Source organism: Panthera leo, chromosome A1 (assembly GCF_018350215.1).
Source record: "Panthera leo isolate Ple1 chromosome A1, P.leo_Ple1_pat1.1, whole genome shotgun sequence".
Taxonomy (NCBI): Eukaryota; Metazoa; Chordata; class Mammalia; order Carnivora; family Felidae; genus Panthera; species Panthera leo.
The window spans coordinates 1,492,934-1,518,492 of NC_056679.1; the positions used below are offsets into that span (position 1 = coordinate 1,492,934).

General features: G+C 43.8%; 1 protein-coding gene across 5 annotated transcripts in view; it reads right to left on the reverse strand.

Annotated features, from left to right (window-relative positions):
* CRYL1 (crystallin lambda 1) overlaps nucleotides 1-25,559 on the reverse strand; it is a 132,159-nt gene that overhangs the window by 101,400 nt on the left and 5,200 nt on the right. For 2 of the 5 annotated variants that reach the window (XM_042920640.1, XM_042917532.1), the window contains exon 2: nucleotides 11,545-11,652. In XM_042920640.1, coding sequence (XP_042776574.1) covers nucleotides 11,545-11,627 — 83 coding nt within the window. In that variant the 5' untranslated portion in view covers nucleotides 11,628-11,652. Of the gene's footprint in view, nucleotides 1-11,544; nucleotides 11,653-16,572; nucleotides 16,848-25,559 lie in introns of those variants that run through there. The other 3 variants (XM_042918202.1, XM_042919873.1, XM_042919066.1) reach the window with 3 other exon arrangements.

Here is a 25,559-nt window from a genome sequence, read left to right on the forward strand (position 1 = left end):
TACAATTACTGTCCAAAACTGTGCTTACAGAACAGAGAGCAGTTGCCCATTAAAGCTGCCTCACATCAGATAACTAGGTTATGCTTGGCTCTCTGTACTTTGCAGACGTTATTCCACCATATTCAGAAATCCACTGGCTGTTGAAAAGCTGTTGTCAATCGTCGTTCCTTCGTGGGCAGTCTCTCCTTTCACTCTCTCACTGCCTGTAAGACTTTTCTGATGTTCCTTGGTGTTTTACAGTTTCACTGTGAGGTATGTAGATATAGATACCCTTCCTATTTCTCCTGCTTAGGACACTCTGTTCTTCCAGAATATGAGGGTCCATGTCTTCAACTGAAATGAAGTCTCAATCATTACATCTTCATAAACTGTTTTTCCCTATTCTCCTTAACCCTTTCAGACCTCTAAGGAGATCTATGGTAGACACTCTCTCTGTATCCTCCATATTTCTTAACTACTCTTGTCACATATTACCTCTGTCTCCCGAACTGCATGCCAGATAGTATCTTCAGATCTGACTTCCGGGTTGCTATGCTCATAAAAAACCTCGTCTCTCGTGTGTTGGGGATTTTTAGTTGTGAGCAGATGTCCACTGAGCCCTGCGGGAATTCTCTGAGCCTTTGTTTAAGGTACATTATCCTGGAGATGGGACGTATTTGCTTCGGGCAGGCACTGAAGGCACCACTAACCAAGGGACCAATGTGAACTGTTGGACTGGAATGTTTAAGTCCACACGGGAAGATGAATTCAGGCTCCGACTCTTAGAGAGCTTGTCTGTGGCTGTAAATCCTCAGAGAAACGCTTTCTCCCCTCCACCCAGAACCATGGCCAAGAGAGACAAGCCCCCACACGTGGGTTAGTTTCCTACTCCTCTCAGCAACAATGTAGACCTCTGGAAACCAGCTTCACGTGGGGGTCTCCAAACTGATCCCCACCTTGCTCAGACTAAGGTTTGCTGCTAGAACCAAAGCAAGACTGGCAAGTAGCTTACTTAGAGCAGCCGTGCCTCTCACATATCTCTTGGGATCTGTGCTCCCAATCTGGCCTCTGAGAATTTCCATTACTCTCTTGCCAGCTCAGCTATGCATTATAAACTATACATTTACTCAATACTTGTAAGTATTTTGAAGTGAAAAGGGTTTCTAGGATGCTTACGTTGCCATATTGCCAGAAACTAAACCCTAGACTGTTTCTTTGAGATTTAATATTCTTAGGTATTAGGCACATTTTACATACTTCATGAGAAAGGAGAAATACTGACCATATCATTTCAGCAATAAGTTATTCAATGTGAATATGATCTCTACTATACACATAATTTATAACACATAATCACTAACTGATTACATCATGGTTCTTGTTCATATGTATAGAAAAGAAAAACAATACTGATGTTTTTGAGTTACCACTGCTAAGGCCTACTCTTCTGTTTCCCAGTTTTACCCATTTGGAAAAACATATACATGTTTATATTATTTATATACAAAATAGTATGTATATGTTATTATAAGAATATTCTATATTTACACATATATAAGTAATACCTAAATTCACCTGAATCCAACAAGTTTAGGCTTAAAAATAACAATATACTTCTGAAATGCATCAAAACGCAAAGAACGTTTCTGTTTTATTTAATCTAGCTTATTCCCTCTGATACTTCAGAAACTGAGGCCCAAACTGGCTACATCACTCAAAGATATAAAGTGCTAGCAGCATGTGGGATGGAAGCCGGTCTTCTGACTCCTCCTCGCAAAAGCACACGGAATAGGAACCACTGCCTCTTCCTCACTCCTCCTACTAGACCACGATGGCACACAGACAGACACACACACACACACACACACACACACACACACACACACAACCCTGTCTGGTGGGAATTATTATTTGTAGAACTAATGGGCACAGTGCATTGGCTTAAATTTTGGAAATCGAAGGTCAACAATATACTGGAGAAAACAGGAAGAGTTTGCATCCACTCCCTCCCTCGTGAATGCTGCTAACGCCCGAGGCCCAGTCTGCTGAGCTTGAACTTAGACTACCGGGCTCCCATCGTCCCTTCGGGGAGCCCCGGTGTACCTAGCAAACCTACCATCTCCTTCCAGGATGTCGTTACCAACAGGTGTGCCAGGCTGACCTACGGCCCGGCTCCAGAGTTCAGCCCCCTGGGTGCCTGTGCCACCGGTACATGGCCCATCCATCAACTCATCCCTCATGGCGGTTTGAATGAAGACCCAGGGAGTAAGTTGGTCAAAGGTCGGTGGAGCCCACAGTAGAGTCACTGCAATGGTGAGTTTTAGAAAGGCAGGACCTCAGACAAGGACCTGCTATGAAACAATCCTCCCCAGAACTGCTGAAAGTTACCAGAGCTGTTGTCTGACTGTCAGAAGCTCGCGTGTCCCCTGAACAATGTCCCATTTCTGCAACAGTGATGGAGCTGCAGAGATAGTTCCCAGTATCCCTTGCTTCCTTGAAGAGCCTTGCAATAAATATCCACCAACAGATATAATCTGGATGCCTCGATCCTTATAAACCGAAAGGGCCTCGCATCTATTTTGTTCAGAAATTTGACAGATAGGATGAAGAAAATTATACCATATCTAAACTGCTTGGTTTTAAACTATATGATTTATATAAATTAGACCTGCAGCAGTGGCTAAGCCTAGAAACCAATAACACTGACAAACATTAACTACGTTGCCCATAAATATAACCAGAATAAAAACGTTCATATCTCTGAAAAACTGTTTACAGCTACCAAACAACAAAAAATCATTTCATTTAAATGTACTTGCTGTCACAGAGGAACAAGTGACAAATAAAATACAGTGCCCCTGTTCTTTTTCTGGAAAGACTTTCTTTTTGTAACTTATTTTTTAAAGTAAAAAAAAAGTGGAAATAATAATAAACATCCCCACATTTCTGAGAATTAAAAACCACCAATCCTGACATATGTGCTTTTCATTTTTTAAGTAAACAAAACACTGAAGTTCTTTTATCCACCAACCTCTTCTGTTGAACTCAGATGGGATTTTTAAATGCGAAACCCTGAAAACATAATGATTACCCATTTCATCATTTAGAGAATTATGTTTGAGAGGCTCACGTGCTCAAAACCACCTGCTTTAAGCATGAGTAAGCCAAAGCAAACTTTTGTCCTTTCTTCCCAACGTGCGGAGTCAGATTAGATCAAATAGATGGGACTACAAGAGTGGCTCCTGTCGCTTAGATGAGCTACTGTTCTGTAGAATTCCCAGGGACACCCCTATGAAGAAAGGAAGGAAAAAGAGACAGAAGGCAGGAGCCAGAATAGCCACACCAATGGCCTCATGCAGATTAGACTCAGAGTGAAGAATCCATATAAGTGATTTGGCCTCAAGGCCCTTTCCGCCCCTGGAAAAGACAGGAGCATGAGGGGAGAGACCTGGTCACACGTTAACCCCCTGGATGGCTGCAAACTCCAGGACCCCAAGAGCAAACCAGATAAGACATTGGAGGAGCTTTTAGACATACTCAGACAATCCCTTACATTGTCTTCAAGTTCAAGAACTATGCCCACAAATCAAAACCAGCCATTGGCAATGTTTTATCCCCGTTATTCTAGTTTTACATTGAATACTTTGGAAGAACTTAACACATAAACAGCTGGAAAAGACAGGGCTCTCAGTGGAGTTTTCAGCAGCCTGACACATGCCAGAATGTTGCAACCTACACTATTTAATAGTTAAGCATGCACTTTGTTCAAAGCACTTTAGTAAGTGGCTGTAGCATACCAGTTCTACCTCTAGAGGTCAACCTAGCACCAGAAGTCAAAATATTTCCATCGTAACTTCAATGAAGTTAAATTTTTATTTAAAACTGGAGAAAACGAAGTGTTAACAATTATCACTGTACGGCAAAATATGGGTGGTTTTAATTTTTTCATATTTATATTTTTGAAGTTCTATTCAAGAGGAGCATTTATTAATTAAAAAAGATAAAAGACAATGGAGAAGTGGGAACCCTTGTATACTACCAGTGGGATTATAACATGTGCAGCTGCTATGGAAAACATTATAGTGCTTCCTAAAAAAATTAAAAATGGAATGACCCAGCAATCCCCCTTCTGGGTATATATTCGGAGGAAATGAAAGCAGGGACTTAAAAGAGATATCTGTACATCCATGTTTACAGCAGCATTATTCACAAGAGCCAAAAGGTAGAAGCAATTCAAATGTCCACCAGTGGATGAAAGGATAAACAAAATGTGGTGTGTACATACAATGGAATATTATTCAGCCTTTAAAAGGAAGGAAATCCTTTCACATGCTACAATATGGATGAATCTTAAGGACATAATGCTAAGTGAAATAAACCAGTCACAAAAACACAGATATAGGATTCCACTTATGTGAGAAGTCTAAAGTATCCAAATTCACAGAAAAAAAAAAAGTAAAATAGTGGTTGCCAGGGGCTGGGAGGAGGGAAAATGGGAAGTTGTTGTTCAATGGGTACAGAGTTTCAACGTCAGAGGAGGAAAAGTTCTGGAGATTTGGTGCACAACAATGTGAATGTACTTAACACTACTGAACTATACACAGTTAAAATGGTTTTTAAAAAAGTAAATTTTGTTACTTTTTTGCCATAATTAAAAATAGAAACAATATATTTTCTTTTTAAGTGATTACTGTGGCATTTAAATTGTGTTTGAACTTGATTCTTCTAGAAGGTAAAAGAGGGCAGAATTCATGCAAGAACTAAACTCCGTATGAACCAGAACTCAGAAATAAATTGATTAAGGGACTAAAAGGCTTGTAGATTCTGTAGAAGGAGTCAGAAAATCACTTTAGCCAGTGTCATCCCAGTTGATTCATGTCATAACCTAGGCCTTGGACTTCTAATTACACACACTGGATAAAACACACATTTACCTCTGCTCCCTCCAAAAACCTCAATAAAACCAAACTAAAGGAATCTTTAAAAACTATATGGGGTGCCCGGGTGGCCCAATCAGTTAAGTACTTATCTGACTCTTGTCGGCTCAGGTCATGATCTCAAGGTTTGATGATCATGATCTCAGGTCATGATCTCAAGATGGAGCCCCACATTGGGCTTTGTCCTGACGGTGTGGAGCCTGCTTGGGATTCTGTCTGTCCCTCTGTCTGCCCCTAGTCACTCACTCTTTCAGTGTCCCTCTGTCTCAAAATAAATAAACTTTTATATGTATAGATATATACATACAGATCTATAGACATAGACAGATATATAGACATAGATGACAATACAGACGGTATAGATACGGACACAGATACACACATAAAAGCCCACAAAGTCAAAGACATCACGAAGTTACAATGGACAAAAGATCTAATTTTGTGGGACACGGAAAAGAACACCAAAGTGGTAGGGTAAGTGACTTGATGGGGTAGAGAGAGCTGAGATTTAAGTGTGGGGAAAGGAAAGCCAATGAGAAGCAAGTCTCCCAAGAGACCGGGCGAAGGTCAGAATCTGCACACACCAGACAGGACAGATGGCTGAGTAAGGAGCAAGAGCCAAAGAGTACTGAAGGTCAGAACAGCCTGGGAGCTAATGAATCTCCTCCTCTCCCCACTCGTAGAACTCACGAGACACGGTAGAGGCCGAGAGAGACGCCATGCTGCTGAAAACAGGGAGTTAAGATAAAGCGCACAAACTTTAGACCCCCCCCCCGACACACACACACACACACGTACACACGCACCTCCGGGCACTTTCCTTTGATCGGGAACAACAATGCCAGATGGAAACTGGCAGATTCTTTTCCGCACAAACTGAAGAGTCCAAGAAAGGAGACGAGCAGACATGGATGCTTAGACATGGCACTGCCACTTCCTGTCCTCTAACCAGGCTCTGCCGCCCTGGCACGGAGGCCCACCTTGGACTTCCTGAGTGCCCCAGGGACCATGCTAACTACACGCGGGCAGATCAAGTTGAAGCTCTACAAAATTCTTGTATTAAGTTAACTGCAATATGAGAACGGAGGAACACATGTCCAACAGCACAGCTCATCTTCCGCAGTGGGATACCAGGTCGACCCTAAAAATCATTCCTAATGTTTTTGAAATGGGACATAAAAGGATAGAATACAAAAAAAATTTATTAAGGAGTGGCCCCAGACCTTTTTTGCTTGACAGCACAGTGTTTTTTTTTTTAATTTTTTAAATGTTTTTATTTATTTTTGAGACAGAGAGAGAGCATGAGCAGGGGAGGGGCAAAGAGAGGGGGAGACACAGAATCTGAAGCAGGCTCCAGGCTCTAGGCTGTCAGCACAGAGCCCGACGCGGGGCTTGAACTCACGGACCGCGAGATCATGACCTGAGCCGAAGTCGGATGCTTAACCGACTGAGCCACCCAGGCGCCCCAACAGCACAGCGTTTTTAAGTCCTGAATACCTTCCACCAAAGACTAGGTCCAATTGGCCGAAGGATCCACCTCTTTGCTACTTTACTCTCTCCCCTGGGTTACCAGCCCAACCCCCTTGCACACCTGAATCTGAAGACCTCTCAGCGAGTATGTAAGTTAAATGTACTACAGAAAGAAAGAGAACTCTCCCCATTCACCCCGCAGGACAGCTGGGGCTCCGATTGCCTCCACTGGCCCTGTCACTGCACCCACTTCTCCCCCCTCACCTGGGCACCCTGAAGTTCTCTTCCCTCAGGCTGGTGGTGACATTGGGACTTGGTGGGCGGGGAGATACTCAGGGGAGCAGAGGACCCACGTAAGCCTCAAGTAGTGTCGATTTCACCAAAGTTTACACTTGAGTGTCAAGCCTTGGCTCAGTTAACACGTGTACTTTCCTTTGTTTGTCACTGTTGTAAACCTCACAGGGGGACGAGCAGACAAAGCAGAATTCATACCATTCTTGAGTCCACCCCCAATACCAAATAAGCCTTCACAGCCCTACTTTCACTGTTAATACGTGCGTGTCCACATGCACAGAAGCGTGCCAGATCAAGGTGTAAGCGTGTGTCCTCAAAATGTTCAACAACACTCACTCTTATTCCTACCATTCAGAGACAGTCGGAATATTCTTATTTCTCCCCAATGTTCTGAATGTACAATTAGCATATATACCTTTTACAAATCAGATAAAGCAACACGACTTCTGTTTGGGAAGGGAAATAATTGAAATGAAGCAATCATTTGAACTGTCCGAATGACAGCCAAGTGACAGCATGATCTGTGAACACATAGATAAGTCAAGTTGAATGACCTGGCTGAACCCATAGCCCACTGGTGTGAACTTTTAGCATCAGGACCTCAGATCCCTTCTGAACTTTTCCATGCAGTTCGGTGTAGTCAACCCACTCCCTGTCCCCCACTTCTAGGAGGGTTTCAATTAAACCACCAAAGACAGGTTGTTGCTAGGATAGATGTCTCTCCATTTACTTTTTATTAACTGTCCTTCAATAACATTTTTTTAAAATTCTCCATGAATGTATTTCACAATCTTTTTATATTTATCCCTAGTTTGCTTACATTTTCTGTAGCAAATTTTTTACTGTTTTCAAACTATGTGTTGCCAATGTATAGAAATAGAATTGATTTTTTTTCAGCCTGACATATATTTTCCCCAGCCTTGGAGTTTTACCTACAAAATCTATGTTCAAATCTCACCTGATAATAGAGCGTGTGCTATCAGTTCAGCTAGGCCTGCTCGACTTCTCCTGAAATCTCATGGCATGTTAATTATTACTCATACACTGCTGATCCATTTCCCTTGGTGGGAGTGAAAGGATAGTCAATATTTTAGGCTTTGTGGGTCATTCGGTCTCTGTTGCAACTACTTGTTGTAGAGTGAAAACAGACATAGACAATACATAAACAAATGGGCACGCTGTTTCCCAACAGAAGTTCATTCATGGTATGTTCCCGTAAGACAGCGAAGGGACTGATAGTTTTCCATCACTTCCCATAGAAGCAGAATTCCCTTGTAAAAGCTGTAAAAAGACACAACCAGAACCCCTCAGAACCTAGAATCAGTAGAGGGCAGCAATCTAAGCACAGGAACCTGGCCAAGGTTTGGTATGTTGGTAATCTACCAATCTACTATCAGAATCCTGGGAATCAGTAATTCTGGCTGCAGTCAGCTCAGCTCATGCGTGACGCTGCAGTCATGTGGCAGGTTAGCTAGGGGCTGTTGGTCGAGGATGGCTTCACTCATCTATCTAGGGGTTGGTGCTGGTGTTGGCTAGTGCCAGCTGACAGCTAGGCCACGTGTGTCTAGGGGGCCAGACTGAACTGACCGACAGGACGAAGGACGGCAGGAAGGGTTCCCAGCAGCAAGTGAGGGTAAGTTCTCAAAGCACAGGAGCTTTCCAGGCCTCTGCTTGCATCGCATTTGCTCTCTGTCCCACTGGCCAGTGAAAGTCTGTGGCCAAACCCAGAGTCGGGCAGCGGGAGCAGCGAAGTCACAATACAAGGAAGTGCGCAGACAGGGATAGAAGCAGTTAATGGGCATTTTGTGATTATACTCAGCTATTCTAGCCAAAGGTATACAGGAAAACTAAAAGTTCCTTTCAAACCAGAACAGATCAATCCAGAGGAATCCAGCTCAAAACTGAATTCAAGATGTTTAAGCAAGTGTAGGGGTCGGGGTAGCAATTTAAACACATCCCCAGGAACCCAGTTATTAGAAACGCCTCAGTTCAGAGACAAGGAGTTCAGTTACTCAGGAGGCAGGAGTACAGGGCAGCTACCTGGTTTCAGGGATCACTTCTGGTGGTTTATTAAATCCTAATCTGTGTAGAAAGCAGATTCATTTTGGGGGGATTTGCATACGAGAATGACCATCTACAGGCAGTAAAGAGACGGCAATACAGAAATTGTAAAGAGAGGGTTTATCAAAATACGATAGTGATTTCAGATTGGGACTCGTGTAAAACAAGGCAGTTTGTCCTCTGCCTCAGAGTGGAGGTGGTCCCTGAGATATCAATATGGCTCATGCCAGGTAGCCCTGGTCTGGTGATGGTGAGAATGGCCTGTCACTACGTGGAAATGATGCTGGATCCAAATTTCAGAAAGTCATGTCCTGATCTAGGAGTCCATATTATAACTTTTACCTGATTATTGTTTTTCTCTTAAAATACATTCAGTCTCAGATTCTTGAGACCTAACACATGCCGAACATCAGGCATACAATGGAAACCAAAAAGCTTTTGGTAAAGCAGCAGCAGTGGTAAAGCAGCAGCTAACGAGGTTTTCTAAGGTCAAGCTACCTTTCTATTTTGAGATTTAAATAAGTTTTAAGTTTCTCATTTTACCACTCTTAGAAAACAATTAGTCTTGCGTGACATCTTTTTAATTTTTTTTTTAATTCTCCATGATCTCTTGGTATGGCATGAGTCGTGATAATTCCTTTCATCTTCTAATGTTGTAATTAAAAAAAAAATCAACTGCACCAGTTTAAGTTAATTTTTACAATTTCAGAATCAAGATGTACAATTTATACTCGTTTAAGATTAGTGTCTAATAAGTCTAACATAGAATTTTCATGCAGAAGTGGTAAGATTTCAACCATGTATTTCCCACTATACGATGTTTGGAAGGATGGGACCATGGGAAGTGAGGCAAACAGCAAGGGTTGGACAGATGGTAGGGAGAGAGTGTACAAAAGACACGGCAAGAAGTACTTTCTGAGACTCTAGAAAAGGCTCCCATGACTCACTTAAAACGATTACTGAGCTGGTGCCCGTCTCTGGGGTCAAGAGGTGTGCGTGCGGCTTCCTTCTGCGGCCGTCATGGCTAGCAGAGATCACAGACCACTTCAATAATGAAGGCACTGTGAGTGTACTGCGTACTCTCAGTCCCCGTGGAGCTCACAACCTAGTGTGATGAATGAAGAACATAAACCAGTGGCATAAAAGGGGGCATGGTGGGCACAAACTATTTTGACCCATCAGTCAACGCAACCCAATCGGGAAGACGCATTGTTTATACTTCTTGACGAAAAGCGTCAAGTTGGCTCTCCTTACACTTGTGCCTCAGACGTGGCCAGGGACGTTCTAGTCTCGGTTCCTGAAGGTACTAGGACCACAGCCAGACACCCAGTGCTGTTGACGTGAGCTAACAGTCTCTGCGTGCGAGTGACACAGTTGACTTACCGAAAGCAGCAGCAGTAATCCTTTTTTGACTGAAAAAGCACTGAAACTCACAACTCTTCTACTGACCAAGGTATATGCAAAAATAAGGTTTGGACTCAATGCTCTTAACCTGGTCCCTGTGTCCAGGAAAGGAGCATCTGAAAATCTTGCGTAAGTAAGGGAAGCAGCTGGCTTTACTTAGGTGATAAGACGAAAAATGTAGTCTTCCCTCGGAGGGCAACATGACACCATTCAACCTGATTTTCCTGCTGCTATTTGCTAGTAATAATTCCAGAAGAAAAAGGTAGTCAGTCACAAGATACCCTGAGATCTCTACTTCCTGCCAAAGAAGTACAACCAGTTCCGCATGTTTAAGTGAACTCAGAGTCATGTGTAGATGGGTTACAAAAACAAAGCTACTGCTATTGAGAAAAGGACCGTGTGTACACTTTTTAAGTTTTACATATGCAAGAATTCAGATGTGCTTTTCTTTCATAAGACTACTAACAGCAATAAATTATTTTGGTTTTTTTGATGCAAAACTCTTACAAACTGGCTTTTAAAAGTTCAATCTAATCAGGCACCAATAATATTAAATAGCAGCCACGTATATTAGTCTTTTCAAAAAATAAACTATAAAGTAAGCACAGTCTTGTTACACGACTACAACTTCAGGTTGCACGTTCGCGGATATCCCCCAAGAAGGAGAATACCTGCCTGAACGACACCATGTGTGAGACGGTCAAAACTGTGTTCAGTGATGGTCATGTTGGGTGAAGAGGTCACGAATTAGGGCCCTTTCATCTTCCGGAACATTGCATTCGTTTGGAGCCTCTATCTTTGACCTCCCTCATTCTTGGCCTTTTTCCTTTGGTTCCTGTTTTTATCCTGCCCCCTGTGATTATTCCCAAAACTTAGCCCTCCCCCGAGCTTAGCACTCAGCCTATGTAAGTTCACCTACTCTGAGGCCTTTAACTATCAGTTATCACGGTTCATTTGAGTCCTGGCATCATTAGATCAACAGGTCGAAACACACCTCGGGACCTCCTGTTCCTAAAACGCAATGCCCACGCAGCTCCGGCTACCGCGTGCTGCGAGCCACCACTGTCTGCCCGGGGACCACAGGGAGACCCAGACGTCCAGCCCCGTGGGACACAGCGAGGTAAGCTCACTCACTCACTCCGGCTGGAAGCCTCAGATGCCTGTTCACCGACTCCACTCCCATCACACATCTTTACAACCCTAAGGGTCCTTTGCTCATCATCTGAGCTCCTTCTTCGGTCTTAATTTACATCTCAGCCACTGCGGGTCTCTTTACCAGCTCCAAGGCACTGGAACCGCCACCAAAGGGGAGAATAAAATCACAAGTGTATGATAACCAAGACCTCCTGAGAGCAAAAGAGCCGTGCCAAGTCCTCCCAGAAGGTGCCAGCTAACGTACCTGATGTTTTCCAAGGCATTTGTTACCTGCTGTTGTTCAATATCATAGAGTTTCACCCTGAAGCCTCCACTGGCAAACAACATAGCCCAGCTTCGCCCGATGAGTCCACTAAAGAGAAAGAAAGTAAGAAAGGCTTCCAGTTAACTTAATGGAACAGTTTTTCATCCCCAACCCAGAATGAAATTTTAAAAATTATACAGCACCCTGTTCTAAAATACTTAAGAATAGTTACACATTTTGATAGCTGTATTCATTGAAAATGTTGTATCTCTGTATAGGAGCCCCTGAATTCTCAACTCCAGTGTCGGCATTAATATTATGCCTGGCGCACTGCCAGATGTCAGGCAGTCACCATTAGTTCACACGCTGAAACGAACATTACAGTAGTGCAGGGCACCTGGGGTGGCTCAGTCGGTCAAGCATCCGACCGCGGCTCAGGTCGTGATCTTGCTGTCCGTGAGTTCTGGCCCCGCGTCTGGTTCTGTGCTGACAGCTCGGAGCCCGGAGCCTGCTTCGGATTCTGTCTCCCTCTCCCTCTGCCCTTCCCCTGCTCATGCTCGGTCTCTCTCTCTCTCTCTCTCTCTCTCTCTCGCAAAGATAAACATTAAAAAGAAATTACAGTAGTAAAGTGGTAGGGTGTCGTGAGGCAAAAGGCTCCTATATGAACCCCCATTTGACCACTGTTTTAGGCAAGTCACTTAATGTGAAGAACAGAGATGTTACTTATTTGAGGAAGATGGGGGAAAATACTAACTGCTACCACCACCAGCATTTGAGCATATATTAGGTGCCAGGTGACATCGAAACTGAGGGCTGGCCACTGGGGTTAGCAAGATGAATGGGGGTGGGGACAGTGATAAGAGCAGTTCTGACATACCGGTACGGAAGAAAGCCTGCCTGCGTTTAAGAGAAATGAGCCTCTAGATCTAACTACCAGTTCTAGAAATGGAGGGACAGGGGAACAAGTACATTAAAGGATGCCACATGGATACATGCAGCAAAATCCAGAATGTAGGAAATTTCACAGGACAAATGACTGTGTTCTTCAACAAGGAAACTGCAAGAAAATTAAAAAAAAAAAAAAAAAAGAGGGACGGAGAAACCTATAGATTGAAAGAAGGGTATATCAAAAAAAAAAAAAAAAAAAAAAAAAAAGAAAGAAGGGTATATCAACTATAAATATAACGTGTGGGCCTTACTTGGACCCTCAAACCAAGTATCAAAAAGTTTTTAGGTAATCAGGTAAATTTTGAATGCTGACTGGATATCTAAAGACATTATGTGATGATAGCAAGGAATTCTGTTAATGTTTTATACATGATGGTGGTATCACAGTTCTATATTTTTAAAATACAGTTGATCCTTGGGGGTGCCTGGGTGGCTCAGTCAGTTAAGCATCCGACTTCAGCTCAGGAGTTTGAGCCCCGTGTCGGGCTCTGTGCTGACAGCTCAGAGCCTGGAGCCTGCTTCAGATTCTGTGTCTCCCTCTCTCTCTGTCCCCTGCTCACGCTCTATCTCTCTCTGTCAAAAATAAACATTAAAAAATAATAATTAAAAAAATAAATACAGTTGACCCCTGAACAAGGGTTTGATCTATGCGTGTCCACTCATATGCAGATTTTTTACAGTACAGTACTGTAAATATATTTCTCTTCTTTATGATTTTCTTAGCATCTCTTCTCTAGCTTACTTTATTGCAAGAACACAGTATTTAATATGTATCACATAAAAAATATGTGTCAGTTGACTGTTCATATTATCAATAAGGCTTTTGCTTTGGGGGGAATCAAAGTTATACACGGATTTCCAACTGTGTGGGGAAGTCTGGCACCCTTGATCCCTGCATTGTTCAAGGGTCAACTGCAGCCCTGATCCTTTAGGTATATACGCTGCCATATCTGTAGGTGAAAGGACACAATGTCTGGGATTTGTTTCAAATTAATCCACAGAAGGGAATATAAATGAAACTAGATTAGCCCTGTGTTAATAATTGTTGAAACTGGGGTAGAAGGGGTACACAAGTTTTCACTGTACTATTCTCCCAACTTTAATATGATTTGAAACTTTTCCATAATATAAAGAATATGGATGGGGACAAAGGAATTAGAGACACAATAGATGATTTCATTGAGATTTAAGGGAAAATGTGGCAGTTACTGAAAGGAGAAATGCGGTCAAGTTGGGGATACTATTAGGCTGGAAGAAATACCATGTTTACATGCTGTAGAGTGGGATTTCCCGCAGACAACCCAGCACTGAGCTCTGAGGCCACCGTACCTATTGCCACCGCTTCGGTCATCCTGACACTTGCTTAATGTTACTCAGGAAAAGGCAGTCCCAGTGATCAAGCAAGTGGAAAAGCCTTGGAACTGAGGGTGTCTGAACAGAGGCAGGTAATCACTTAGCACCAAATATCGGATAGGCAGCTGGACTACGCTCCATTTTTCTTCCAGCCTTGAGATCTTCCAATGCCACTTAGAATGTCAAACGCAAGTTGCATCCCGTCCACAAACTGTCCTTACAATTTCTACTCTATACAATTTAAAAACAAATCAACAACACTCTCTGGGTTTCCTCTAAACGAGAAGCTTTTTAAAATGCGGTGCAAATGTCAGCAGCAACGTATTTCCCATTTTAGAGGGTCCCGAAGGGGCGTGTGGACAAAGCAGAGCATGAAGCGGTGGGGGCACTTCTCTGCGAGCACTTGCAGCCTCGCCAGGCGTGCCAAGAACGTATGGCCTGGCTGTTCCTCGCCCGACCATTTCCGGAGTTCCTACGCGGTGAGCCACCACCTCAAGGGGAGGAAAATGCGTCCCTTGAAGACAACAGCAGGCTCGCTTACCCCTTCCTATAAACAGTGGCTTCCCCAAGCTCCACGTTCCCACGCTGGAACACGCTCACTGAATGTGCAGGCACGCACCTGGGAGGTGCACATCCACCCCCACGGCAAGGGGACAAATGGTAAGCAGGAAGCTCATACGGCCTGCCCTGCTACGATTAAGAAAGCTCTCTGTCTCTGACCCGTGAGTCTCGTGTCCTCTGCCAGCGTTCAGGAAAGAGCAACACGCTGAATTACTAGCTTGCAAGTAGGCAGAACACGCAGTGGGACGCGCTGGTCTCAGACGTGGTGTTGTTTCACCGCGGCGCCCACGTGAGCTGCTTTGCGGGAGCGGGGCTAGAAGAACAGTCGAGGCCAAGGATGGGCTCCGAGACGTTATCGTCCCTACTGGGTCTCCCCCCGCTCCGCCTCCTAATTCAGCTCAACTACAGTTCCGACTCTGAGTCCAGGGAGTGCCCCACGCAGCCACAAAGCCCCCCTTCTGTGGGGCTTGGGCCCAAGCGATGGAAGGGAAGAGCGCGGCTTGCCTCCAATTGACCTGAAAATCCTGTTAATGCCACACAAGTGCTATCCAGGCTTCAAAGCCCTCGCGCAACGCTCACTTGAGCTGAGCCCTTAACACACACAAAGGGCGACTGAGAGGGGCTCCTATCTTGTTACAAGGTATATTATGCAAAGGCATTGGTTGAAAAACGCAGCGGAAACAACTAAAACGACCTCTGCTCAACTTCTGGAAAGGGCGCAGGACTATACGGATTTTACTCCGTATTCTTCTGCAATATTAAAATCTTTTGTAACTAATGTAAAATTTACATATTATGTATATATAAAGTTTTATTAAGCCCTCAATGCTCTAGACCTGCACGAATACGGTCGACTCTAGCCACATGCTGCTATTTAATTGAACTGAAATAAATTTTAAAAATCAGGTCACATCTCAAGTATTCAACAGCCACCTGTGACAGTGGCCACCGGCCCGGACAGCAAGGGCGTAAGTAGAACATTTCCCTCTTTGCAGGAAGTTCTATTAACAGAGCTGTCGCCCGAGATTATCCGCCACAAGCCAGAGTTTGAAGGAGACCGTCCCTGCATAAAGACTTCTCTTCTTTACAGACACGCGCTCGCGCTCGCGCTCTCCAGAAAAGACTTCCTTCTCTTCCTTACAGACGTGTTCTCGCTCTCTCGCTCTCTCCAGAGCTGCAAGGCAGGAAGTTAAAAGGCCAAGTAAATGCACATGATCCCACGGGACCAGCCACTGGCCTTAAACTCCTCGTCCCACTGCCAGTATCACAATGTTTGCGGTGTGCGGTGATTTATTCAACCAGAAAGGAAGGCCTGCTTGCAGCCCAGGTCTAGCAGGGATACTCCCGCGGCAGCGTTCACAGCGCGCGTCCACTCCGTGCCCGAATGACTGCTGCACTCGCTGCACGTACGCCACGCTTCAGAAACGTATTTTTCAGGCCGAGAGCGCTCTTTCTGTGCCCTCTGCGGTTTGAGAAACTACACAACCCTCCGGAGCGACTCGCCCGCCTGAAACCTTCGCCCCCCTCCGGCCGGGCTGCCGCCCGCGGGGGTGGGAGCTCCACGGGGCCTCCGGGCCGCGTGGGCCGCAGACCCCTCCCTCGGCTAAGGCCCCCGCGTCCTGCGCCCGCACGCGGCGAATTCGGCCGGGAGGAGAGGACGGGCGCGGACGCCAAGGAGCTCAGGCCTCGGCGAGGCTCGAAGGCCGTGCAGCGCGCAGGCGCGAGGACGAGGGCTGCCGGCCGGCTTCCGACCCAAGGCCGAAGCGGCTTGGCTGCCCTTACGGAAAAGACCTTCCGCGGACGAGCACACAAGACGCATCTCACGAAGCGAACCCGCCCGCACAACCCGACTCGCCTTTTCCAGACGGAGCTGGAAGCGCCTCCCGGACGAGCCGGCGCGGCAGGTGAGGCGCAAGAAAGGGGCGGAAGGAACCTTCTGGAGCCTTCTGGAGCCGGGCTGTCTCCACTCCCCCAGGTCCCACCGCGGCCGCAACCCGCCCCGGCCACGCGGGCCGGGAAAGCGGCCGGGGCCACGGGGGCCGCGCTGCCGGCAGAGAAGACGCGCTGGGTTTTGAAGTCTGTGCCTCCCAGGAAAGAACGTAAACGCTCTCACCAGTAATACTTTGTACCAATTACTTGTTGAAACATCAGCGCTGAGAAAAATACCTTAAATAAGACAGACTGAAATTCATTTCACCTTCTTCTCAATGAGCTCCTGGAAAATGGCATTACATACGTGGCTTGCACTTGTGGCTCACAGTGGCTTCAACGATTGCCTGGTATCACAATTCAGTCATTTATCTCAGCAGCTGCTTGCTGTCTGGACACCCAGTTCCACCCCCAACTACGAAACCACCACAGTCCTCGAGAGGTCACGTGCCCCAGAGGGCTGCTTCCTCTCCAAATGCACTCGGGGCTGGGGCAGCATTCGCTCCGGAGCAGTAAGCAGCTTTCAACCTTTCTACCAAAACCGTCTCTATGGGGCACCTGGGTGGTGCCCAACGCTTGACTTCGGCTCAAGTCATGATCTCACAGTTCGAGAGTTCGAGCCCCACGTAGGGCTTGCGCTGACACTACGGAGCCTGCTTGGGATATTCTCTCTCTCTCTCTCTCTCTCCCCTCTCTCTCCCTCTCCTCTCTCTCTCTCTCTCTCTCTCTCCTCTCTCTGTCCCTACCCTGCTTGTGCACGCTTTCCCTCAAAATAAAGGGAAAAAAAAAGACATTTTTACAATAATCTAAGCCACCATGGTCCTCATGGAGGATTTGGTTGCCAAATAAATATTAACTGATCTTAATAACTCTGTTTATGACCCCCCCAAAAAAAGCCCTCAACATAATACAAATGTCCAAAAAGAAGCAATATTTATAACAAATAAATATACAAAAGTTCCTATAAGCCCAGCAGTAAGAGATAAACACACCAAACACAAGAGGAGGGGAAAGCTATATAAAGTATGTGTACAAGCTAACTTGAAAACATTTTCTAGTACTTTACTCCCACAATAGCAAATAAAATATATACCAGAATGGCAGAAATTTAAAAAACCGACCGTGCTGAGTGCTGGTGAAGTTATGGGGAAATGGACAATCACAAACCACTGAGGGGGAAAAAAAACTGGTGCAAAGCATCTGGAGGCACTCTCACAGCCTGTATCAAAATTAGGTGTTTCTACTATTTGAGCCGGGAATTTTACTTCCAGAATTTATCTTAGGTTATGTTAATGTGGTCAACACACACACTCTCATTTAAAGTAGAATTTATATTAGCAAAAAAGTAGGGCACCTGGGTGGCTCAGTCAGTTGAGCATCTGACTTTGACTCAGGTCATGATCTCACGGTTCATGGGTTCCAGCCCCCTGTCAGGCTCTGTGCCGACAGCTCGGAGCCCGGAGCCTGCTTCAGATTCTGTGTCTCCCTCTCTCTCTCTGCCCCTCCCCCACTCACACTCTGTCTCTCTCTCTCTCTCTCAGAAATGTATAAACATTAAAAAAATTTTATATTAGCAAAAAAGTAAACGTTAACTCTCTAATATTCAGCATTGGCTAAATAAAATATACAGATGAAGCAACTACAGGAAACTTTTAAACATTTGTTCAATAGAAAAGTGGTTATCAGTGTATCCTTTTTTCCATAATTTCTACTTTTCTGTGTATTTGAGAATTTTCATAAAATTGGGGGAAAAATTATATTCCATACAGTAGATAGTAAGCCCATGCCAATTTCTCCTTATTATAATAGTTTCCTGGCCTGTATTGTCCATAGTCCTCCAGAGGAAGCACCAAGAGCAGGAAGTCAACTCCCGGGAGCCTGCTGGCACCCCTGCTCCTTCACGCACACTCGTTCATGATTGGACGTGACATGGACATCTGACCCGAAGCAGCCAATCAACTAGCCTACCAGCACCCTATGCTGTCCGTAGTATCACCTGCACAGAGGACTTAATCCGATCAGATTTCCTCTCCTGAAAATTGGACCTAAAATATAGAAACTATAAGTAACAGGTCCTAAAGCTGAAAGATTGTAACACTGGGGTTGGCAGCAGTGTACAAGAAAAAGAAGCAGAGGAGACGGGGGACGTGAGCAGGTGCAGGTGGAGGTGGAGGGAATCTACACAGCAGGCTAACGTGGCTGATCAGAGATCATGGACGGTGGAGATCAGACTGCACAGCCCAGAATGAGAGTTCTGCCAGCTCTCTAGTTCCCAGTACGACTTTACCTTGGACCCAAATACAATTAGCTTCCTGCCCGTACAGCCTGTGACATCCTATTAACTTTTTCTGAACTCCTAGACACCTGAGGACCATGCAATGGGTCCCTACCATTCTGTCTATTCTGATATGCTTAAAAGCTTCTCAACTCATAATTCCGAATTAGTCCTTCAAAAAAACTACCGCAGGTAGACATTTATTCTGTTACACCCATAATCTCATCATAATACAGATTTTGTTCCCAATGACCAAGGGATTTGTGTCCCACATTAGGCACCCCAACCCTAAAGAACTACACCAGAGAAACAAGCCCCCCAAAGTGTTTGATCTTGACAATCAAAAGGCTTAATTCCAGGAGAACCATAGGGCTATAGGTAACAAGAAATCCACTCTTGCAATCCCTACCAAAATAACACCAGTAGTCTTCACAGAACTAAACAAACAGTCCTAAAATTTGTATGGAACCAGAAAAGACCCCGAATAGCCAAAGCAATCCTGAAAAAGAAAACCAAAGCTGGAAGCATCACAATCCCAGACTTCAAACTGTATTACAAAGCTGTAATCATCAAGACAGTATGGTACTGGCACAAAAACAGACACACAGATCAATGGAACAGAATAGAGAACCCAGAAATGGACCCACAAGCATATGGCCAACTAAACTTTGACAAAGCAGCAAAGAATAGTCAATGGAATGAAGACAGTCTCCTCAGCAAATGGTGAAAACTGGACAGCAACATGCAGAAGAATGAACTTGGACCACTTTCTTACACCATACATAAAAATAAACTCAAAATGGATAAAGACCTAAATGTAAGACAGGAAGCCATCAGAATCCTCGAGGAGAAAGCAGGCAAAAACCTCTTTGACATTGGCCACAGCAACTTCTTACTTGACACATCTCCAGAGGCAAGGGAAACAAAACCAAAAATGAACTATTGGGACATCATCAAGATAAAAAGCTTCTGCACAGTGAAGGAAACAATCAGCAAAACTAAAAGGCAACCAATGGAATGGGAGAAGATATTTGCAAACAACATATCAGATAAAGGGTTAGTATCCAAAATCTATAAAGAACTTATCAAACTTGGGAATGGAAGCTGGTGCAGCCACTCTGGAAAACAGTATGGACATTCCTCAAAAAACTAAAAATAGAACTACCCTACAACCCAGCAATTGCACTACTAGGCATTTATCCACGGGATACAGGTGTGCTGTTTCGAAGGGACACAGGCACCCCCATGTTTATAACAGCACTATCAACAATAGCCAAAGTATGGAAAGAGCCCAAATGTCCATCGATGGATGAATGGATAAAGAAGATGTGAAATCAAAACCACACTGAGATACCACCTCACGCCAGTCAGAGTGGCTAAAATGAACAAATCAGGAGACTACAGATGCTGGCGAGGATGTAGAGAAACGGGAACCCTCTTGCACTGCTAGTGGGAATGCAAAGTGGTGCAGCCACTCTGGAAAACAGTGTGGAGGTTCCTCAAAAAATTAAAAATAGATCTACCTTATGACCTAGCAATAGCACTGCTAGGAATTTACCCAAGGGATACAGGAGTGCTGATGCATAGGGGCACTTGTACCCCAATGTTTATAACAGCACTCTCAACAATAGCCAAATTATGGAAAGAACCTAAATGTCCATCAACTGATGAATGGATAAAGAAATTGTGGTTTATATACACAATGGAATACTACGTGGCAATGAGAAAGAATGAAATATGGCCTTTTGTAGCAACGTGGATGGAACTGGAGAGTGTTATCCTAAGTGAAAGTAGTCATACAGAGAAAGGCAGATACCATATGTTTTCACTCTTATGTGGATCCTGAGAAACTTAACAGAAGACCATGGAGGAGGGGAAGGAAAAAAAAAAGAGGTTAGAGAGGGAGGGAGCCAAAACATAAGAGACTCTTAGAAACTGAGAACAAACTGAGGGTTGATGGGGGGGGGGGGGAGGAAGGGGGGGGGGTGATGGGTATTGAGGAGGGCACCTGCTGGGATGAGCACTGGGTGTTGTATGGAAACCAATTTGACAATAAATTTAATATTAAAAAAAAAAAGAAGATGTGGTATGTAGACAATGGAGTATTAAAAGAATGAAGCAATCAACATGTTGGAGAAGTGAACACAGTACGCCAAAGATGGCCTATGGGGCAAAAACAGACTCTGGTCTCTAGCTTAGAGACCCCTCCTCCGGGTTCTTCTTCCTTTGTTTGCTGCCTGCGTGAAAACCCCCACAGATATGGAAGCTGATGACTATAGATTACCCTCCCCACTTGCATTCGGTGTTAAATAAAACTCCAATCCACCAAGATCTCCGAGTGACGCTTGGTTTTTCCACTGGCATTCCAGCCTGGTTCCATAACAAACAGAACAATCAAAAAGAATGAAATCTTGCCATTTGCAACTATGTGGATGGAACCAGAGAATATTATGCTAAGTGAAATCAGTCAGAGAAAGACAAGTATCATATGACTTCACTCATGTGAGGAATTTAAGCTACAAAACAGATGAACGTAAGGGAAGGAAGCAAAATATTATAAAAACAGGAAGGGGACAAAACATAAGAGACTCTTAAATATAGAGAACAAACAGAGGATTGCTGGAGGGCTTGTGGGAGGGGAGATGGGCTAAATGGGTAAGGGGCATTAAGGAATTTGCTCCTGAAATCATTGTTGCACTATATGCTAACTAACTTGGATGTAAATTTTAAAAATAAATAATTTTTTTAAAATCCACTCTTGGAGTGCCTGGGTGGCTCAGTCGGTTAAGCATCTGACTTCGGCTCAGGTCATGATCTCACGACTTGTGAGTTTGAGCCCTGTGTTGGGCTCTGTGCTGACAGCTCAGAGCCTGGAGCCTGCTTCGGATTCTGTGTCTCCTTCTCTCTCTCTCTGCCCCTACCCCACTTATGCTGTGTCTCTCTCTGTCTCTCAAAAATAAATAAACATTAAAAAAAATTTTTTTTAAATAATCCACTCTTAAAGGGCCCACAGACCCTGGGGCCTAGCGCAAAAGCAACAATTTGAAAGGCACCTAGCATATGCAAAGGAGACTCACTTGTTAATCTTTTCTTTTTTGAGCTTCTTTATTCATTTTGGGAGAGATGGGGAGTGTGAGCAGGGGAGAAGGGCAGAGAGAGAGAAGAGAGACAGAATAACAAGCAGGCTCCACACTACCAGCACAGAGCCCTAGGCAGGGCTCAATCCCATGAACCACAAGATCATGACCTGAGCCAAAATCAAGAGTTGGACACTCAACCAACTGAGCCCCGAGGTGTCCCTCACTTTTTAATCTTAAAGCATCTGAGGAGAGGCAGGAACTTGTTGGGACTCTCTTGGGAGATGGAAGCACTTGTGGGTGCCATTTTTGTGTTCTTCTTCTGCCTTGTTGGTGCCAGCTTTAGCAAGCACCAGTTTTATACACCCCCCAGCCTACTATCTTAGGTGGGAGTGCCCCATCCCCACCTCTACAGAATACTGGCTTGGCCTGCCCTGCCACGGCCAACAGGCACCCACAGCCCACACAGGAGGCCTGCCTGGCTCTGGTGGCCAGAGGGGATTGTTGTTTCTGGGCCCCACAGGTCCGAAACAATCGGACACTCCCTGGCAGGCCATCAACCCCGGGCACTGCACAACAGAAGGCAGAAACACACTCCCAGTCTTCATGTGACAAGGCCTGTTTTCGTGTTCTGAAGCTTCAGTCTAAAAGGCAGGCTTTAGGCTTGCCACATAATCAGAGGCCAAAGCAGTGCCCCCTGGGAACATGGGCAGGGAGACACCATATTAGTGCTCTACCTTGACCCAGCCACTGTTTGCTGATACTGCCCAGAAAGGAGTTTACACACCTGTCTAAAGCCACGATTTTTGCAACTATTGCCCAGGGGTCACCTCCAGATCACCTGGTCTGGAAGTCATCAGGGTTTACAATTATGTATATAAGACTATATATTTTTATGCACCTTAGAAGCTGTTGCTTGAGGATCTGGCTTACAATCAGCCTAAAACGAGGCACTGTCGGAGATCCCTCCTTTTGAAACACTGACAGGTCTTGGCATACTCTCAACAACTGCAACCTATGGAGAACAAAGCAGGGTGCTTTCACAAAGTTCCGATAAACAACAAGCTAGAGCAAGGCTGAACTATAAGGTTCATCTCCAACACAAGGCCAACTTTTCAAGACTAGGAGAAGTAGCTGTTTCACAGAATACAAAGAAACAAATACACAAAACCAAGCAATATAAGAAGACAGAAAAATACGTTCCAAATGAAAGCATGTGACACCACCTCAGAAAAGACCTTAATGAAATAAAGATAACTAATCTACCTGATAATGAGTTCAAAGTAGTGGTCATAAAGATGTACACTGAACTCAGGAGAATGGATGAACATAGTGAAAACTTCAACAAAGAGGCAGAAAACATAAAAAAGTTCCAAAGAGAAGTCACAGAATTGAAGAACATAATAGATAAACTGAAAAATACCCTTCAGGGGTTCAACAGCAGACTAGATGAAGCAGAAGAAATGATCAGCAACTTGGAAGACAAGGCAGTGGAACTCTCCCGTTCAGGGCAACAAAAAGAAAAAATTTCAAAAAGCAAAGATAGCTGTTGATCTATGGGACAATATCAAGTGGAATAATATCCACATTATAACAGTCCCAAAAGGAGAAAAGAGAGATCAATGGGTAGAAAACTTATCTGAAGAAATAATGGCTGAAAACTTCCTAGACTGGGGAAGGAAACAGACAGCCAACTCCAAGAAGCAAAACATATTCCAAAAAACATAAACCCAAAGACAGGGGCACCCAGGGCTCAGTTGGCTCAGGTTACAATCTCACCACTCGTGAGTTCAGAGCCCCACACTGGGCTCTGTGCTGACAGCTCAGAGCTGGAGCCTACTTCAGATTCTGTGCTTCCCTCTCTCTCTGCCCCTCCCTTGGTCACACTCTGTCTGTCTCTCTCTCTCTCAAAAATAAATAAACATTAAAAAAAATTTATAAAAAAGATGAACCCAAAGACACCACACCAAGATACATTATAATTAAGATGTCAAAAATTAAAGACAGAGACTATTAAAAGCACAAGAAGAAAACAACTTGTTAGATACACAGGAAACCCCATAAGATTATGACCGTATTTTTCAGCACAACGTTTGCAGGCCAGAAGGGAGTGGCAAGGTATATTCAAAATACTGAAAGGAAAAAAACAAAATTCTAACCAAGAATACTCTACCTGGCAAGGTTATGATTCAGAATTGAAGGAGAGGGGTGCCTGGATGGCTCAGTTGGTCAAGCATCCAACTCTTGATTTCAGCTCAAGTTATGATTTCACAGTTTGTGAGATCAAGCCCTGAGTTGATTCTCTCTCTCCCTCTCTCTCTGCCCCTTCCCCCTCAAATAAACTTGGAAGAAAGAAAGAAAGAAAGAAAGAAAGAAAGAAAGAAAGAAAGAAAGAAAAGAATTTTCCAGATAAACAAAAACTAACCAAGTTCATCACCACTAAACCAGCCTTACAAGAAATGTTCAAGGGACTTCTTAAAGCTGAATAGAAAAGGGTCTAACAAGTAACAAGAAAACATATGAAAGTAAGGATCTCACTGGTAAATGCAAGTATATTGTAAACACAGTAGATTAACTGCTTATAAAACTAATATGAAGAGTAAAACACAAAAGTGGTACAATTAACTTTTAATAATTATTAAGAAATCAATAAAATAAAAAGATGTAAAATATGACATCAAAAACAGAACGTGAGGGGGTAAAAACGTACAGTTTCTAGAATGAATTCAAATATAAGACTCTATAAACTTAAAGTATACTGTTATATAGAGAGTTGTTACATGAACCTCAAAGTAACCACAGGCAAAAATCTACACCAGACACACAAAGACAATGAGAAAGGAATCTAAACAAAACACTAAGGAAAATCACTCAACTACAAGGGAAGAGAGTAAGAGAAGAAGAAAAGAACAGAAAGGAAGTACAAAAACAGCCATAAAACAACTGACAAATGGCCATAAGCTCATACCTATCAATAATTACTTTAAATGTAAATGGACTAAATTCTCCAATCGAAAGAGTGGCTGAACAGATAAAAAATAAGGTCTATATGTTGTCTACAACAGACTCACTTCAGATATGAGGACACACACAGACTGAAAGTGAAGGGATGAAAAAGAAAAGATATTCTATGCAAATGGAAACCAAAGCTGCATAGCTATACTTGTATCAGACAAAAGAGACTTCAAAGTGTACAGGAATAAATTTAACCAAGGGGGGTAAAAGACTTGTACACTTTAAGACATAAAACTTTAACACACTGATGAAAGAAATTAAAGGTATAAATGAATGTAAACATATTCCATGCTCATGGATTGAAAGAATTAACATTGTTAAAATATCCATACTGGGGCGCCTGGGCGGCTCAGTCAGTTAAGCATCTGACTTCACTCAGGTCATGATCTCACAGCTTATTGGTTCGAGCCCCACGTCGGGCTCTGTGCTGACAGCTCAAAGCCTAGAGCCTGCTTCAGATTCTATGTCTCCCTCTCTCTCTCTGCCCCTACCCCACTCATGCTCTGTCTCTCTCAAAAATAAACACAAATAAATAAATACATAAATAAATAAATAAATAAATAAATAAATAAATGTCCATACTACCCAAATGCAATCCTATCGAAATCCTAATGGCATTTACCACAGAACTATAACAAATAATTCAAAATAAGTCAAAAAAAGCTCAAAGGATCTTGAGAAAGAAGAACAAAGCTGAAGGTATCATGCCCTGGTTTCAACCTATATACTACAAAAGTATAGTAATTGAAACGCTACGGTATTAGTGTAAAAACGGACAAACAGATCAGCAGAACAGAATAGAGTCCATAAATAAACCTACACATATCTGGTCAGTTAATTTTGACAAAGGAAACAAG